Source organism: Ailuropoda melanoleuca, chromosome 11 (genome assembly GCF_002007445.2).
Source record: "Ailuropoda melanoleuca isolate Jingjing chromosome 11, ASM200744v2, whole genome shotgun sequence".
Classification (NCBI taxonomy): domain Eukaryota; kingdom Metazoa; phylum Chordata; class Mammalia; order Carnivora; family Ursidae; genus Ailuropoda; species Ailuropoda melanoleuca.
The window spans coordinates 57271922-57289444 of NC_048228.1; the positions used below are offsets into that span (position 1 = coordinate 57271922).

At 36.7% G+C, this 17523-nt stretch overlaps 1 protein-coding gene across 1 annotated transcript in view; it reads left to right on the forward strand.

The window, feature by feature from the left end:
* Window positions 1-2416: 2416 nt before the first annotated feature.
* UBA6 (ubiquitin like modifier activating enzyme 6) overlaps window positions 2417-17523 on the forward strand; it is an 88605-nt gene continuing 73498 nt past the window's right edge. The window contains exons 1-2 of the mRNA XM_002926718.4: window positions 2417-2487; window positions 6033-6092. Of these exons, the coding sequence (XP_002926764.3) occupies window positions 2417-2487; window positions 6033-6092 (131 nt within the window). The remainder of the gene's footprint in view (window positions 2488-6032; window positions 6093-17523) is intronic.

The following is a 17523-nucleotide window of genomic DNA, read 5'->3' on the forward strand; positions in this document are numbered from 1 at the left end:
ATAAAGAATAAATTAGGGGGGGCGCCTGGGTGGCACAGCGGTTGAGCGTCTGCCTTCGGCTCAGGGCGTGATCCCAGCGTTATGGGATCGAGCCCCACATCGGGCTCCTCTGCTATGAGCCTGCTTCTTCCTCTCCCCTTCCCCCTGCTTGTGTTCCCTCTCTCGCTGGCTGTCTCTATCTCTGTCAAATAAATAAATAAAATCTTAAAAAAAAAAAAAAGAATAAATTAGGGAGCGCCTGAGTGGCTCAGTCAGTTGAGCAGGAGACTCTTGATTTTGGCTCAGGTCATGATCTCAGGTTCCTGGAATNCTCTCTCGCTGGCTGTCTCTATCTCTGTCAAATAAATAAATAAAATCTTAAAAAAAAAAAAAGAATAAATTAGGGAGCGCCTGAGTGGCTCAGTCAGTTGAGCAGGCGACTCTTGATTTTGGCTCAGGTCATGATCTCAGGTTCCTGGAACGGAGCCCCGAGACCAGCTCCGAGCTCAGCGTGGAGTTGGCTTGAGGTTCCCTCACTCTTCTCTCCTTCTGCCCCTGCTCCCGCTTGCATGCTTTCTCTCTCTCTCTAAAACAAATAAATCTTTAAAAAAAGAAAAAGAATAGACTAGAAGTGGGGTAGGTGGGATGGGTAAAATAGGTAAAGGGAATTAAGAGGTACAAATGTACAGTTATAAAATAAATAAGTCACAAAGATGAATAGTACAGCACAACAAATATAGTCAGTAATATTGTATTAACATTATAAAAGAAAAAAAAGAATAAACTAGAAGGAACACAAAAGCTAATGCATGTAACAGATTATGATTTCCTGTAAAGAATCTGAGCCAATCCTTAGGTCCTTTAGTCATTTTGCTTGTCTGATGCTCATTCTGTAGTAATTCTTCAGGAAGGCTTTATGACAACAATAGTCTCATCAAATATTGATCAAGTGTTGATAATAGTTTATACACTTTGTGCATGAGAGTTGCTTTTGTTGCACATAAAATCTTTAGCCCACATTTTCTCCTTGAGTATCCTAAATACGTTGTTTCATTTTCTTTTGGAAAAAAGTTTCACTGTCAAAGGTCTAGTGATATTCCAATTTTTTTCTATTTTGCAAATGTAATAATACATTAAAATGTTAAATTAGGGTATGTTATACTTTTGAAATAATTCACACTATATTTCACCAAACCTAAAATGACCTTGAATTTATGAATACCATTATTTTCTGTATTGATGAAAAAGGAAAAAATACATTCCAATTTCAGGGATGTTAAAATATAAAATGTGGGTTGTGGATGAAATTCAAGTTATCCATTTTCTATTGCTATATAACAATTTGCCATAAACATAGTACTAGCTTAGTACTAGAGTAGAATCTTGAAAGAATGGGACATAGACCAAGTTCCTTTTAATGATGATGCAGAAAATGTACAGAACTAGATTAAGAAAACTGAATAATGCCAAAGGCGAGCAGCATGAAGTTTCCAGGTACTTGGAAATGTTCAATTTTGAAATGAAAATGAAGAGGCACAAAGGATAATGCAGTTTTGCCTGGACCCTCTCTCCACACTACAGAGGAAGAAATTCCAATTAAAAAATGCCGTATGTTACAGGAGGTGATATAAAGTCAAAGTATATGCTTTTGAAATCCTACAGACTTTTCTTCAAATGTGCAGTTTAGAATGAAAGACAAACTCTAATGTTAAGTACTTCTAATTCTTGTTTTCTAAGAAAGGGGAAAGGGGAACCAATAGAAAAATTTAGATGAGAAGTCCTTAGACAGTTGTTCTACTACTTAATCTGACAGTGACTTGGTCTGTGACCTTGACCATGTTACTTTGGCTGTCTGGAGGTTCTTTTCCCTCACCTATAAAGTGGAAGCAAACTGGATGACAATATCATTCAAAGCTTTAGAAATCACGAATCTATTAAATCTGTGACAGTGCCGGGCACGTAGTAGACGCCCAAAGTTATTTGTTAAATGTATAACGTTTTAAAATGGAATCTCGGAAATCCTGAAAATCTGGAGCTACCTACTACAAACTTTCGATTTTTTATTTATTAAATGAAGGGGCTTCCTCTTATTCCTACGCAACCCCATCACTTCGCTGGCCACTGGAACCTCTATGCTTGGCCACCGGTCCAGAGGCACCGCGTAACTTCAGTGTTTCGGTCCATTTACATCCGCCGGAAACCAGGCGCAGCCGGGCCACTTACTGCACACACCTGCGCGGAGGCTCATCCGGGTCCCCCGCGGCCACACCCAAACCGGAAACCAGGGCGCTCCTGGGCTTGACGGGAAGGCTCTGGCCGGCTGCACGCTCCCCAGCCCCGCCCCCTCCGGTGATGTCACCACCCGCCCCTTGACCTCGCGGTCCCGCCCCCTTCCGTGCCTACCCGTAGCCAGTGGCGGCGGCGTCTCTTGGAGGCGATGGAGGCGTCGGAGGAGGTGGCCGCACCTCAGGGGGAAGAGGCGTCCTGCTCTTCCTGGGGGGCCGGCAGGTGAGAGAACGAGTGTGGGCGCGAAGCAGCGAGGGGTGGCGGCCGGGAGCCGGACGCCGACTTCTTGCTGCTCCCGGTCGGGCGGATAGGGAGCGCGCGCGAGGTCGCGGAGCCGGGCAGAACCAGCCCTGGAGAGGCGAGGGGAGCGCGCGGGGTGGGTGTGGCGCCCTGGGCTCGGACCTATGCGGCTCCCGGCTTCGCTGAGGAGAAAGGCCACTTCTCGGTCCTTTCCGCCCTTTCTCAGTTCCAGTTGGGGTCTACCTTCCTTTCAGTCAGCGGACGTGTTTGGGGGGCGAGGGCGCGGGGTGTAGCGGAGTGGAGCGGGCTCCGTCGGGAGTTCGGCCCGGTCGCTTGGCGTGAGCTTCCCAGCACTGTTGCCAAACACCTTACCTTCTTCTTTCGGTTAAATGAAAGCTAAGAGCGCCACTGTGCGGGATCTTGCATCGAGATCCTCCTTTGAAAACTATTACCAGAGGGAACTTGGTAATGATGAATCAGAGGCAGTCAGGACACCCTGAGGCCTCTGTTGACTACAGTATAAAAAAAAAAAAATCCAGGAAAAAACCCACGAGTTTTATTCATTCTTACTTCCCAGTTGGCGTTCAGGTTTTTCATGTCTTTTGCTCGCCTGTAAACCGGGGGGGGGGGGTTGTTCGTGTGGTTCCTTTTCAGTCATCTCGTGTAATTAATAAAGCGGTTAGTTGCATACTGCCCACCACCAGAATACAAGATTCCAAAGATAAAAGTGATGGGTATATGATTTTGAGCTAATGTGAGACTGTCCATAAACCTGTAGCTTTTTCGCTGGTTCATACTGAAGGGATGTTTTCAGTACCATGATACTGCCTACCGAGGCCAACAGTGCCACATCTACTTGGGGGATGTTATATAATACAAACAAAACCTCCCCCTGTTTAAAAGGATTTTTGATTGCCATACAGACCTTATTACAAAAATGACTTTTGAAACATTCCAGTAAGGCAGGATTTTCCGAAAAGTAAGTGCCAGTCGACATTAAGTGACAAGGCTGGTTAGAACGTAGCTGTTCTCATGTTTACTTAAGAGCTTTGCCCACTAGACTATCTTCCTCCATGCAAGAAAGACCGCTAGGGATAAGAAAACTGTGTAATAGGAAATTTTGCTTTTTTTTTGTATTTCATTATTATACCAAAACAGGGCATATTGTGTATGTGTGTGTTTTTATTAGACAGGTGATCTAAACATAGCTCTCTCCTGGTTTGCTTTCATAATTGCAATCAAATATTTCTAATAGTTATCCATATATCACTTAGCTAGAAGCTGATAACATTTTGATTAACTCTATTTACAGATCTTTTGGCTTATATATCAAAACCAGGCTTAGAAAATTGGATTCCAAAACCTAAATTTCGTGCTTTCACATTATTTTTAGAATCCTATAATTGATAATTAGAGCTTCCCAGAACCTGGAATAGGTTTCAGTTTTGCCAAGATGATATTAATCTTATCGGTCACTGTGTCTCAGGCCAAAGTGCCCCCTCTGCCTGGAAACCATTTCTGTTTCCCAGTGTTTATCCCATTTTCATTTTCATTTCACTTTTGTATGCCATACTGTGAAAAAATTGAGCTGTGGTAAATCACTATATCTTATCGTGCTAGTGTGCTTCCTTTTTTTTTTTTTTTTTTTTTTTTTTTAATTTCCTTAAGTAATCTCTACACCCATCATGGGGCTCAGATTCATAACCCTGAAATCAAGAGTCGCATGCTCTACCAACTGAACCAACCTGGCAGCCCCCCCCTTTTTTTTTTAATTTTTAAAATTCATTCAACAGATACTTTTTGAGTGCCTTCTTTATGCTTACTATGAGAGGCAGTAGGCAGTAGAGCATGGTGATCAAGAGCTAGACGGCTTAGGTTCAGATTCTGGCTCTACCATTTACCTACTCTGGAACCTTGGGCAGCTTATTTAAATTAACTTCTGTGAGCCTGTTTTTTTCCTCTGTTTCGTGCAGTTGGTAATAGTGCCTGTCTCATTAAGTTGTAAGGGTTAGCGGAGTTAGCGCATTTAAAGCACTTAAAACAGTGTGTGACACACTGTTTGCTCTTAAATTACTAATGCCAGGTACAGTTTTAGGTATTTGGAACACGTTAGTGAATCCTTAACAGATTGTATATTCTCTTGGGGAAGGCAGATAATAAACAATGATAAATAATTTGAAGAAAATACAGCAGGTTAATGAGTTAGGGGGTGAAGGAAAAGGGGAGACATTTAATTTAAAGGCTGATCAGAAGTGGTCTGTGTAATATTGTGAGGCAATATTTTAATTGAGACTTAAATGATAAGAGTCAGCTATTCAGAGATCTCAAGGAGGAACATTTCCAAGCAGAGGGAATAGCAAGTGTAAAAACTGAAGTGATAGCATGCTTGGCTTTTTGAGGAACAGCAAGTCGGTTCGTGTGGCTGAAGATGGTAATAGGGAAAGTAGTGGGAGCTGTGATTGAAGAGGTAGTTGGGATACAGAACACCTAAGCCCTTTTAGCATGGTAAGTTTTTTAAATTTTTTTTTAAAGATTTTATTTATTTATTTGAGTGAAAGAAGGAGCAGGGGGGAGGGGCAGAGGGAGAGGGAGAAGCCCAGTGTGGGGTCTCGGGGGCTCCATCCCAGGACCCTGAGATTATGACCTGAGCCGAAGACAAGCACTTAACCATGTGAGCCAGCCAGGTGCCCTAGGTGTTTAAAATTCGAAAAGTAAAGGAAATTTACTGAAGGATAGTTCTAAGTTGAAGAATAATGTCTGACTGCATTCTAAAAAATTTAGACTGTAATATAGAGAGTAAACTGAAGGGGGAAGGCAATATAGTAGTACCAGAGAAACTAGTTAGGAGGTCTTTGAAATAGTTCAGATGAAATATAATAATGGTTTGGCCTGAGATTGTACTGGCACACAGTTGAGAAAATGAGGGAACAAACTAAGAAAGATCTCTAGATTCTGGGCCTGAGCAAGTGAGTAAATAATGGTACCAGTGAGTTGGTAAAGACTGGCAAAGAATAGAATAAGCAGGGAGAATTGAATTCTGTTTTGGGCTTGTTATGTTCATGAAACCAATTAAACATCAGAAGAGAGAGATTGTTCTAGCGGATATGGAAAATCTGGATGTCAGAAGAGAGATCAAACATAGAGAAATAAGTTTAGATATCATCAGTATATGGTAAATTCCATATGTGGATTAAATGAGATTAGAGAGAGTATGTATATTAGAGAAGGTGTATGGGGTACTCCAACAAAATTGCTTAAGTACAGATTCATCAGAATATATGTAAAATAACATCTTGTAACAACTAAGAATAAAACTGTAGGCTGTAATTTTATAATACAGAGTAGGCAGTCAGTGAATTTAACTTTGACCTATTTTTAAAATGGAAATAAAGGGATGAAAAATAAAATATATATCTGGTTTGTAAAATCCCCGTTAGTAACTGCCGTGTATAATTGAATATTAGATTATAAAATGTGAATATTGAATAACCATACTTGCCCTTATAAGTTGTGTTTTATTTTTTCAGTTCAAATACAAATTTGCCCATCGTGTCAGAATCTGTGGAGATTGATGATGCATTGTACAGGTGAGAATCGTATGGAAACTGAAACTTACTTTCCTCATTTTAGTTCTAAAGTAATGGAATACTCTATTCGAAAATACCGTTAGGCCTATGCAGAGTTTTGTAAATATATCCTAAGAATTCCTCTGAGGTTGAAATTAGGGTTTTCTCTGATTTTTTTTTTTTTTCTGTAGTCTGAAAGGTTGAATAATAATTAAATCTTAGTTGCTTTAGGTTTAGGTGATATGACTAAGAATGATTTTCTTACCCACTATAAAATATTCGTCTTGTTTTTGGACAGGAGTACATATTTATGTTCTTGATAATGCAGGAGTCTCATGAAAAACAGTCCATTTCGCTTCAGTTATACAGAAACGTCTGGAGAATATATTTATTTCAGTGTAATCTCATTAACAACATTGCATGTTTGCACTATATAGATAGCAAGGAAGTATTATGTGGTTGAAGATGATTTGAATGGAATTTAGTGAGATTCTTTTTTACTGTACCTTTTCATGAAATCAAAATATTTTTATTAGAATTAAAGAGAAATTTAAAATATATACATTGCTAGCACTTTTTTTTTTTTAAGTTGTTGATTTATTTGTTTAAGTAACCCCTACACCCAACATGGGACTTGAACTCAGGACCCCAAGATCAAGAGTCGCATGTTCTTCCAGCTGAACCAGCCAGGTGCCCCTGTATTGCTATCTCTTTTAAGACATTTTTTTAATACTTCAAGTTGTTTGTATGGAAGATAGTATAATCTCAGTTTTAAAGTTTTTAGATTTCCCCTCTATTTAATTATGAAAATTAGATTTTATGTAGATAGAATTGAAATAATGGGCTATTTCTTTTTTATATTTCTTCTTTATATATATTAATTTCTTTATATATATATTTCTTTTTTATATTTTGTGTGGGATGCAGAGTCAATTTTGAGCATTTTAAGAAGAGCTGAATCAACCTAGTAGGTTGATTCAATTATTGTTTTGTGCTGTACACTTGAAAAAAGAGATAAAAGACTAAACAATTTTACTTTGTGAAAATTACTTTACCATATGGTTTCCTGATTATAAATATACTTTAGAAATCACATTAAGTTTGGACTCTTAATCTATAATTATGATGTTCTTAACATCATTTTGATCATATTCCTGGGATAACAAATAGCAGCTTCTTGGAATAGCGCTGGCTCATTTTATTCATTGTTTAGTTACAATCCTTATGAAACTTTTTATCTCTCTCCAACCCTGTAATGACTGATTAGTGATCATAATTTTCAGTGTACCAGAGATTAAATTTTCCTTTTGCAATGTTGTGTAAGTAGGGCTGAAGTTTACTTGAGTGAAAAATACAGAATATAGTAGTTTATATATGATCAGGTACTGCTGGATCATAAAGTGGTTCTAGTTTTAATTTTTGAGGAACCTCCATACTGTTTTCCATAGCAGCTAGACCACTTTACATTCTTACCAATAGTGCACAAGGATTCCAATTTCTCCATGTTCTTACCTTTTTATTTTCTGACATTTTTTTTTTATAATGGCCAAACAGGTGTAAGGTGATATCTCTTTGTGGTTTTGCATTTTCTTGACAATTAGTGATGTAGAGCACCTTTTCATACCTGTTGGCCATTTGTGTCTTTGGAGAAATGTCTGTTCTAGTCCTTGCTCATTTTTAAATCCTATTCCTGGGGGCGGGGGGCGGTGGTTGCTATTGACTTGTAGTTCCATATATAATTCAAGTATTAACCTCTTATCAGATACATGGTTTGCAGATATTCTCTCCCATTCTGTAGTTTGCCTTTTCACTTTGTTGATTGTCTTCTTTGCTGCACAGAAGCTTTTTAGCTTGAAGTGGTCCCACTTGTCTACTTTTGCTTTTATTGCCTGCGCTTTTGGTATCATATCCAGGAAATTCTTGCCAAGACCAATGTTAAGAAACTTTCCCCCTATTTTTCTCCATAAGTTTTATAGTTCGAGGTCTTAAATTTAAGTCCTTAATCCATTTTGAGTTGATTTTGTATGCAGTGTAAGGTAAAGGTCCAACTTCGTCTTTTACATGCAGAAATCCAGTTTTGCCAATACCATGCATTAGCCCCAACTTTCCTTTTCCTCTGACTACACTGGTTATACTAGACACTTTCTTACCAAACACAGTTTCTATTTTTACACCTCATTGTCTTTTCCTTGATTGCCCTTTTGTGCCTTAAAAGCACTCAACACCATTGGATCCCTTTTCCTTCTTCCCTCTTCCCATTCCCAAGCTTAATTAAATGCTACCAAATCTACTCAGTAACCTAAGCTAGACACCTTGGTAAAGTCTTAGATTATTCCCTATTCGTCATCCCCCAAATTCAATTTTTTAAAAATCCTTTTAGTTCTTTCTGAACAACTCTTAATTTCAGTTCTTTAATTCTCTCTCCCTTCATTCAGCATCTCTCAGTTGAACTGTTACAACAGTCTGTTATGTGATCTCTTTAGTAAATCTCTAATCCACCTTCCATACTTCATTCAGAGTGATGTTTTTCAAATTTACCTCAAAGCCCCTGGTTTCTCTGTTTAAAATATTTATATGGTTCTCTATCATTTACATTAGTGAAGCCAAACTTTATAATAGCATATAAGTTTCCTTTTCTATACAGCGTAACAGTGGATGAGAGGATAATCTTTGGTATTAGATCTGAATTTGAATTATCCTTCATCATTTTAGAGTGTGTGATCTTAATTAAATTACTCTTAAGTCTAATTTTTCTTTCATTCATTTATTTTTCATACATTCATCCATTCAACAAATATTAAGGAGAAAAATGTATACAAATTGCAAATTAATCATGAAGAATAGTGCCTAGGAGCTCAATAATTCTGTTACTATTACCATGAGTTATGGCCGTGTGTTTCTTTTTAGCGTCCATGTCACTCATTACTTTACCCTCTAACATCCTATTCTTTAGCTTTGTAAAACTATATGTATACACTGTCAGAGTCTAGTATTTGATATTACTCTACGTATAACCTAAAAGCTAACATATTATTGTTTAGTGGATGCTGACAGAAGATGTTAAACTTCAGGGTCAGAGACAAAGGATTTCATTACTTATGATACAGCAATTAGCATGCCCATCAGGGTGGTGTTGGTTCCCCTTGCCCCCAAGTCCCATAGGGGCAGTGCCATGGGCCCAGATGGATTCTTTGTATGCAATGAGTTTACATCACAGCTGAAATACACTGCATTTGGGGGACCCACCATTTTATGTCAAACAGTAAGCAAGCCTGCTCTTTGTCTTGGAGAAAGACTCACCTCATCCCTCAATTTTATGTGCTGCAAACACGACTCTAAGAGAAGGCCCAATAAAGAACAGTCAGGAACTTGCCTGTTAGACATTATCTAGAGAGACATGTAGGAGTGTGAACGGTCCACGAAGAGTGTCTTCCAACATAAATATATGTTTTTTTCACTGTTTTTGAGGTGTAACTGATGTATAATAAAAGTACATATTTAAGGTATACAATTTGATGCGTTTGACATAATGTACATATTAATGAAATCACCATTGAAATACAGATAATGAATATATCCATCACACCCGAACATTTTCTTTGTGCCCCTTTGTAATCCCTCCTCCTTTCTCTCTCCATCCTNTTGGTTCCCCTTGCCCCCAAGTCCCATAGGGGCAGTGCCATGGGCCCAGATGGATTCTTTGTATGCAATGAGTTTACATCACAGCTGAAATACACTGCATTTGGGGGACCCACCATTTTATGTCAAACAGTAAGCAAGCCTGCTCTTTGTCTTGGAGAAAGACTCACCTCATCCCTCAATTTTATGTGCTGCAAACACGACTCTAAGAGAAGGCCCAATAAAGAACAGTCAGGAACTTGCCTGTTAGACATATCTAGAGAGACATGTAGGAGTGTGAACGGTCCACGAAGAGTGTCTTCCAACATAAATATATGTTTTTTTCACTGTTTTTGAGGTGTAACTGATGTATAATAAAAGTACATATTTAAGGTATACAATTTGATGCGTTTGACATAATGTACATATTAATGAAATCACCATTGAAATACAGATAATGAATATATCCATCACACCCGAACATTTTCTTTGTGCCCCTTTGTAATCCCTCCTCCTTTCTCTCTCCATCCACCATTTCCCCAGGCAACTACTGATCAGCTTTTTGTCACTATAGAATACTTTGTATTTTCTAGAATTTTATATAAATGAAATTGTACTTTATGTACATTTTTGGGGGGAGAGGGTCTGGTTTCTTTCACTAAGCATAATAATTTTGAAATTTGTCTATATTGTTTTACCAGTAGTTCCTTTTTATTGCTGAGTTGTATTCTAGCATATGGATATACTACATTTTATTTAACCATTTTTTAAAAAATTTTTAATTTAGGGGCGCCTGGGTGGCACAGCGGTTAAGCGTCTGCCTTCGGCTCAGGGCGTGATCCCGGCGTTATGGGATCGAGCCCCACATCAGGCTCCTCTGCTATGAGCCTGCTTCTTCCTCTCCCACTCCCCCTGCTAGTGTTCCCTCTCTCGCTGGCTGTCTCTATCTCTGTCAAATAAATAAATTCTTTAAAAAAAAAAAAATTTTTTTTAATTAAATTCAATTTAAGTAACAGACTGTATTATTAGTTTCAGAGGTGGAATTCAGTGATTCATGAGTTGCATACAACACCCAATGCTCATTATTTCAGGTGCCCTCCTTAATGCCCATCACCCAGTTGCCCCATCCCCCTACCCACCTCCCCTCCAGCAATCCTTAGTTTGTTCCCTATAGTTAGGAGTCTCTTATGGTTTGCTTCCCTCTCAGTTTTTCTTACTTTTCCTTCCCTTAACTGTTGATAAGCATTTGGGTTGTTTCCAGGTTTGCATTATCACAAATAAGGCTGCTATGAGAATTTATATAGGAGTTTTAGGGTCAATATATGTTTTCATTCACTCATTGATAAGTACCTAGAAGTAAATGTCTGGGAGGTATGTAAATGTATTTTTAACTTTTTAAGAAATGCCAAGCTATTTTCCAAAGCATTTGTACCATTTTACATTTCTACCAGTTGCGTATGAGAGTTTGAGTTACCCCACATATTTACTCACCCCCTGAAATGGTCAGATCTTTTTTAATTTTAGGCTTTCTAGTACGTGTATAGTAGTAGTACATTGTGGTTTTAATTTGTATTTCCATAATGACTAATGATCACGGGCATCTTTTCATGAGCCTATTTGCTACCTATCTTTAGGGAAATATCTATAAATCTTTAGCATCTCTTTTTTTTATTAGCTTGTCTGTCTTAATGGGTTCTTTATATACTATATAAATCATGTCCTTTGTTACATATATGGTTGCATATATTTTCTTCTAGTTTGTGGCTTGTCTTTTACTTTTCATAATGTCTTTGGCAGAGCAAAATTTTTAATTCTGATCGGACATAATTAATGTGTTTTTTGTGCTATTTTTTAAATGTTGGCAAGACTCAAGGACGCGAAGATTTTCTCTGATGTTATCTTCTTGAAGTTTCATAGTATTAACTCTTAAACTTAAGTTTTTGATCCATTTTAAGTTAATTTTTATATAATGTGAGGTGAAGGTCAGAATTTATTTTTTTCCAAAAAGCACTAATGTTTTAGCACCCCAGTTGAAGATTATCCATCCTCTTAGAATTCCCTGGGTATCTGTCTTTGGCAGAATTCAAAAGAGTATATATCTGTTTATTTATTTCTGGTATTTTCTTTTTCAGTGATCTGTATGTTTCACTTTACAACATCACACCTCCTTGCTTACCATAGTCCTGTTATAAATCTTGGAATCTGGGAGTGTAATTCCGCCAACTTTGATCTTCTTTTGCAGAGTTGTTTTGGGTCTTCTATGTCCTTTGAATTTCCACATACATTTTAGCATCAGCTTGTCGATTCTTTAAAAAAAAAAAATCCTACTGGAATTTGGTTTGAGTTTGTGTTGAATGTGATGTTCAGTTTTGGGAATATCGACATTTTGACAATATTGAATTTTAAGATCCATTAATAAACATGGTATGTCTGTCAATTTATTTCTTTAGTCTCTCCTAGTAGTGTTATATAATTACCAGTGTGGAGATCTTAGACAGCTTTTATCAAATTTATCCCTAAGTAATTTGCATTTTTATACTATTGCAAATGGTCATTTTTAAATTTCAGTTACCATTTATTCATTATTCTTAAATTCAAGCTCAATTGATTTTTGATTAATTATACTTATCCAACAAGCTTGCTAAACTTACTCACTAGTTCTAGTAAATTGTTTTGTAAACTCCATAGGATTTTCTAACAGTCATGTTGTTTGAAAATAAAGAAGTTTTACTTCCTCCTTTCCATTCCAGATGCCTTTGTTTCTTTGTCTTATCACACTGGTTGGAGCATCCAATACAATGTTAAGTGGAAGTGGAAAAGGTGGACAACGTCACTTTGTTCTTGATTTTCATTGGAAAACATTCATTCTTCCATGGTGGAGTATGTTGTTAGCTGTAGGCTTTTCATAGATTCCCTTTATTAGGCTGAGGAAATTTCCTTCTGTTACTAGTTTGCATAGAGTTTTGTTTTGGGTTTTTTTTTTAAGTCAGAAATGGGTATCAAGTTTGTCAAACACTTTTTCTTCATCCATTGAGGTGATGATATGGATTTTCTTTTAGTCTTTTAATGTAGTGAATTATAATGATGGCTCTTAGATTATTATACAACCCTTGCATTCCAATTCTAGGATAAAACTAATTTGGTCATGATGTACTTTTATGTTTATGTATAAAAATTCTGTTAAGAATTTTTGCTTCTGGTTACCTAAGACAGATAAATCACTGAACACTACCTCTGAAACTAATAATACTCTATATGTTAATTAGTTGAACTTATATTAAAAAAAGGAAAAAAAAATTTTTGAATCTGTGTATGTGAGGGATATTGTTGGTGGAGTGTTTTTTAATTCAGTGATTTTGTGTTTTGATACCAGGGTAATGCTGATCTCATAGAATGAGCTGAGTATTTCTTCAAATTTCTAGAAAGTATGTGTAGAATTGGTATTATTTTTCCTTAAATTTTTGGTGGAAATAACAATGGAGTTTCGAGTTTTCTTTGTGGGAAAGTTTTTAACATCTAATAGACATGGTAACTTTCAGGTAATATACAATTGACCCTTAGCTCAGATTCATGTGGATTTTTTTCAATAAGTATATTAGAAATTTTTTTGAAAATTTGCAACAATTTGAAAAAATGCAAACCACACAGCCTAAAAATACTTAAAAATTAACAAAAAGGTATGTCATGAATGTATAAAATATATGTAGAGACTTCTCTGTTTTATCATTTACTACCATAAAATACACACAAATCTATTATTTAAAAATTTTGTCAAAACTTATGCAAACAAACACAGAATATACATGGTGCCATTTATAGTCAAGAGAAAGGTAAACCAACATAAAAGTTCAGTACTAAGTCGTAACTGCATAGCTGATATATCACTGTATGTTAACTGGTGGGAATTAAAATAAAAACTTAAAAAATCATAACTACATAAAAATTAACTGTAGTGCATACTATCCTAGTGTAATAATTTTGTAGCCACCTCCTGTTGCCATTGTGGTAAGGTCAAGTGTTGGCGAGTATCCCCTTAAAACACCATGTGATGCTAATCATCTTAGTGTGAGCAGTTTCTCTCTTCAGTAAATTGTGTATCTCAGTAAAAAGTGACCTCACAGTTCTCACATATTTTTCATTGTGTTTAGTGGAATGCTGTAAACCTCGAATAACACAGTGGGTCCCATACAGTGTCACTAATGATGCTAGAAGTGCTCCCTAGGAGTAGAGAAAAGCCATGACATTACAAGAAAAAGTTGAATTAACTGATACATACCATAGATTGAAGTCGGTAGCTGTGGTTGCCTGCCATTTCAAGATAATTAAATGTAGCATTAAGGACCATTGTTGAGAGAGAGAAAGGAAGGGAGGAAGAAAAGGAAGTTTGTGAAGCTGAAGCTGCTGCTCCACCAGCAGGCACAAAACCTTGTACTTTTTGCAAAATTCCTTTTTATCTTGTATTGAAAATGCAGCTTTTATGTGGGTATAAGAGTTGCTCTAAGAAAAACATGCTTATACACTCTAATATGATTTGAGAAAAAACAAAGTCATTTTAAGACAACTTAAAGCAAAAAGAAGGTGAAGGATCTAAAGCTGGATAATTTAATGCCAGCAAAGGATGGTTTGATAATTTAGAAAGGGACTTGGCTTAAGAAATGTCAAGATAACAGGAAGAAGCACTTGCTGAACCAGAGGCAGCAGTTGAGTTCCAGATGGCTTTCAGAAAATCATTGTGGAGAAAGAATATCTACCTGAACAGTTTTTTAATGCAGATGAAAGTGTCCTGTTCTGGAAAAAAACAATGCCACAAGGAACATTTATTGGTAAGGAAGAGAAACAAGCACCAAGACTTAAGGCAGGAAAGGATAGGCTCACTCAACTATTTTATGCAAATGCAGTTTTGTTTATGATGAGCACTGCCCTTACCTATAAAGCTGCTAACCGCCCCCCCTCCACCCTTGAGCCTTAGAGGAAAAAAGTAAACACCAACCACTAGTCTTTTGGTTGTACAGCAAGAAGGCCTGGACAGTAAAACTCTTTATTCTGAATTGGTTCCATTGATGTTTTGTCCCTGAAGTTAGGAAGTACCTTGCCAGTAAGGGACTGTCTGTTAAAATTCTTTTGATATTGGACGGTGCTGTTGGGCACCCAGAACCCTATGAGTTCAGTATGAAAGGCATCAAAGTGGTCTACTTGCCCCCTAAATACGTCTCTAATTCAACCTCTAGATCAGGGGGTCATAAGGACCTTTAAGTCTCATTACACATGGTACTCTATTGAAAGGATTGTTAATGCCATGGGATAGAAACCCAGCAGAGAGAACATCTTGGGAAGGATTACAGCATTGAAGATAATCATTATTATAGAAAGTGCCAGCAAAGCATTTAGGCCCAGAACAGTAAATTCCTACAGGAGAAAACAGTGTATAGACTTCATAGGATTTATGACAGAGTGAATCAAGGAAATTAGGGAAGAGATTGTAGCTATGGTTAAAAAAAAGGGGGGGGCAGGTGATGGGTTTCAGGATATGGATTTTGGAGAAATTCAAGAGCTAATAGACACCATACCAGAGGAATTAACAGAAAATGACTTGATGGAAATGAGTACTTCCAAAACAGTACCAGGTGATGTGGAAGAAGATGTAGAAGAAACACTGCCAGAAAACAAATTGACATTTGATAATCTAGCAGAAGAGTTCTAATTATTCAAGACTGCTTTTGACTTCTTTTATGGCATGGACCCTTCTGTAATAAGGGCACTGAAATTAAAGCATATTGTGGGAGAAGGATTGGTACCATATAAAAATATATTTAGAGAAATGAAAAAGCAAAAAATAGACAAATCATGATGTATTTCCGTAAAGTTACACTGAATGTGCTTGTATGTCTTGCTTACCCTTTCCCCTCCTCCACTTCTTCCACCCTTGCTACCCTGGGCAGCAGGACCACCCCTCCTCCTCCTCCTCCTCCTATTCAGTGTGAAGACAATCAGAATGAAGACCCTTATGATCAGCTTCCACTTAATGAATAGTAAATGATCACCATGCTGCACAGTTAATAAACCGATCTGTTGTGTGTGTGTGAAAAACTAACTGTACTGAAAGAACTGTATGAGACATTTATGTGTCATCATCATCATCTAAGTATTCATTGTGTAGAACATCATATAAAAAGTGGATAGCCTGTCCTTACATAGGCATAAGGTGAATATGTAATTCAAAATTAACATGTTATCTTACTGTTTCGTATCTTTACTTTCAAAGAATTGCATTATTCTACAGTATGACCCCCTCTCTCTCATCATTGGAGAAACTGCTTATCAGCTTCTCATTACAAGTAAGTGGGTTTTTTAGAAAATGTAACAGTTTCCAGTACTGTCTAGATGTATGACTACAGTAATATATGCCATAAAAATTTTGTAAAGATTTACTCATTAGTATATAAGCTAGGCTACCAAAAGCAATCCCATTGCTGCTGCTTTGTTTTTAAATACATGGATTATTAAACTTATAAATAAATATGGATTCTTTTTCATGTTATCTTTTTAATGTCTGGTGTTAATACATCTAACATCTACAGTGTTTTGTATCATGTAAGACAACATTGATGTAGGTACAGATGATTCATTTTATAAATATAATTTACAGTATCAATAAATACAGTACAGTACTGTAAATGTATTTTCCTTATGATTTTTCTTAATATTTTCTGTAGCTTACTTCATCATAAGAATATGGTGTATAATACACAGAAGTTACAAAACATGTTAATTGACTGTTTTTGTTACAGGTGAAGCTTCCAGTCAACAGTAGGCTATTACTAGATAAGTTTTTGAGAGTCAGAAGTTATGCACAGATTTTTGACTGTGGAGGGTTAGTGCCCCTAACTTCAACATTGTTTAAGAGTTAACTGCCTTTCTTTTTGAGTGAGCTTTGAGATTTTGTCTCTTTCGGAGAATATGTTTGTATCTTAGTGGTTGAATTTAGTGGCGTAAAACTGTTTGTAATTTTCCCTGAATACCCTTTTTAATGTCTGTAGAATCAGAATTATGTTCCTTCACCATTTCTATTACTAATAATTTGTCTTTTTTCTGATCATTCCAGCTAGAGGTTTATTGATTTTATTTTATTCTCAAAGAACCAGCTTTTAGTTTGATTTTCCAGCTTTTAGTTTGATGTTCTGTATTATTTTTCTGTTTTGTATCTTGGTGATTTCTCTCCTTTTTTGGGATTTTTCTTCTGCTTACTTTGATATCAATTTGCTTTGTTTTTCTAATTTCTTTTTTAATTAAGTTTTTATTTAAATTCCAGTACAGTTAACTGTACACAGTGTTATATTAGTTTCAGGTGTACAGTATAGTGATTCACCAATTCTATACGTTATTCAGTGCTCATCAGGATAAAGTATACTCTTAAATCCCTATCACCTGTTTCACCCCCCCCACACACACCCTCCGTCCGGTAACCATCAGTTTGTTCCCCATAGTCTGTTTCTTTATATCTGTTTTTTTTTTCTTGAATTTGTTTCTTAAATTCCACGTGAGTGAAATCATATAGTATTTGCCCTTCTCTGTCTTACTATGCTTATCCTTATACTCTGGCTCCATCCATGTTGTAGGAAATGACATGATTTCATTCTTTTTCATGGCTGAATGATAATCCCATTTTATGTATATACCACATTTTCTTTATCCATTCATCTATCAGTGGACAGTTGGGCTACTTCCATAATTTGGCTATTATAAATAATGCTGCAAGAAACAGAGGTGTATGTATTTCTTTGAGTTAGTGTTTTTGTATTTTATGGCTAAATAACCAGTAGTTTGATTAGTGGAT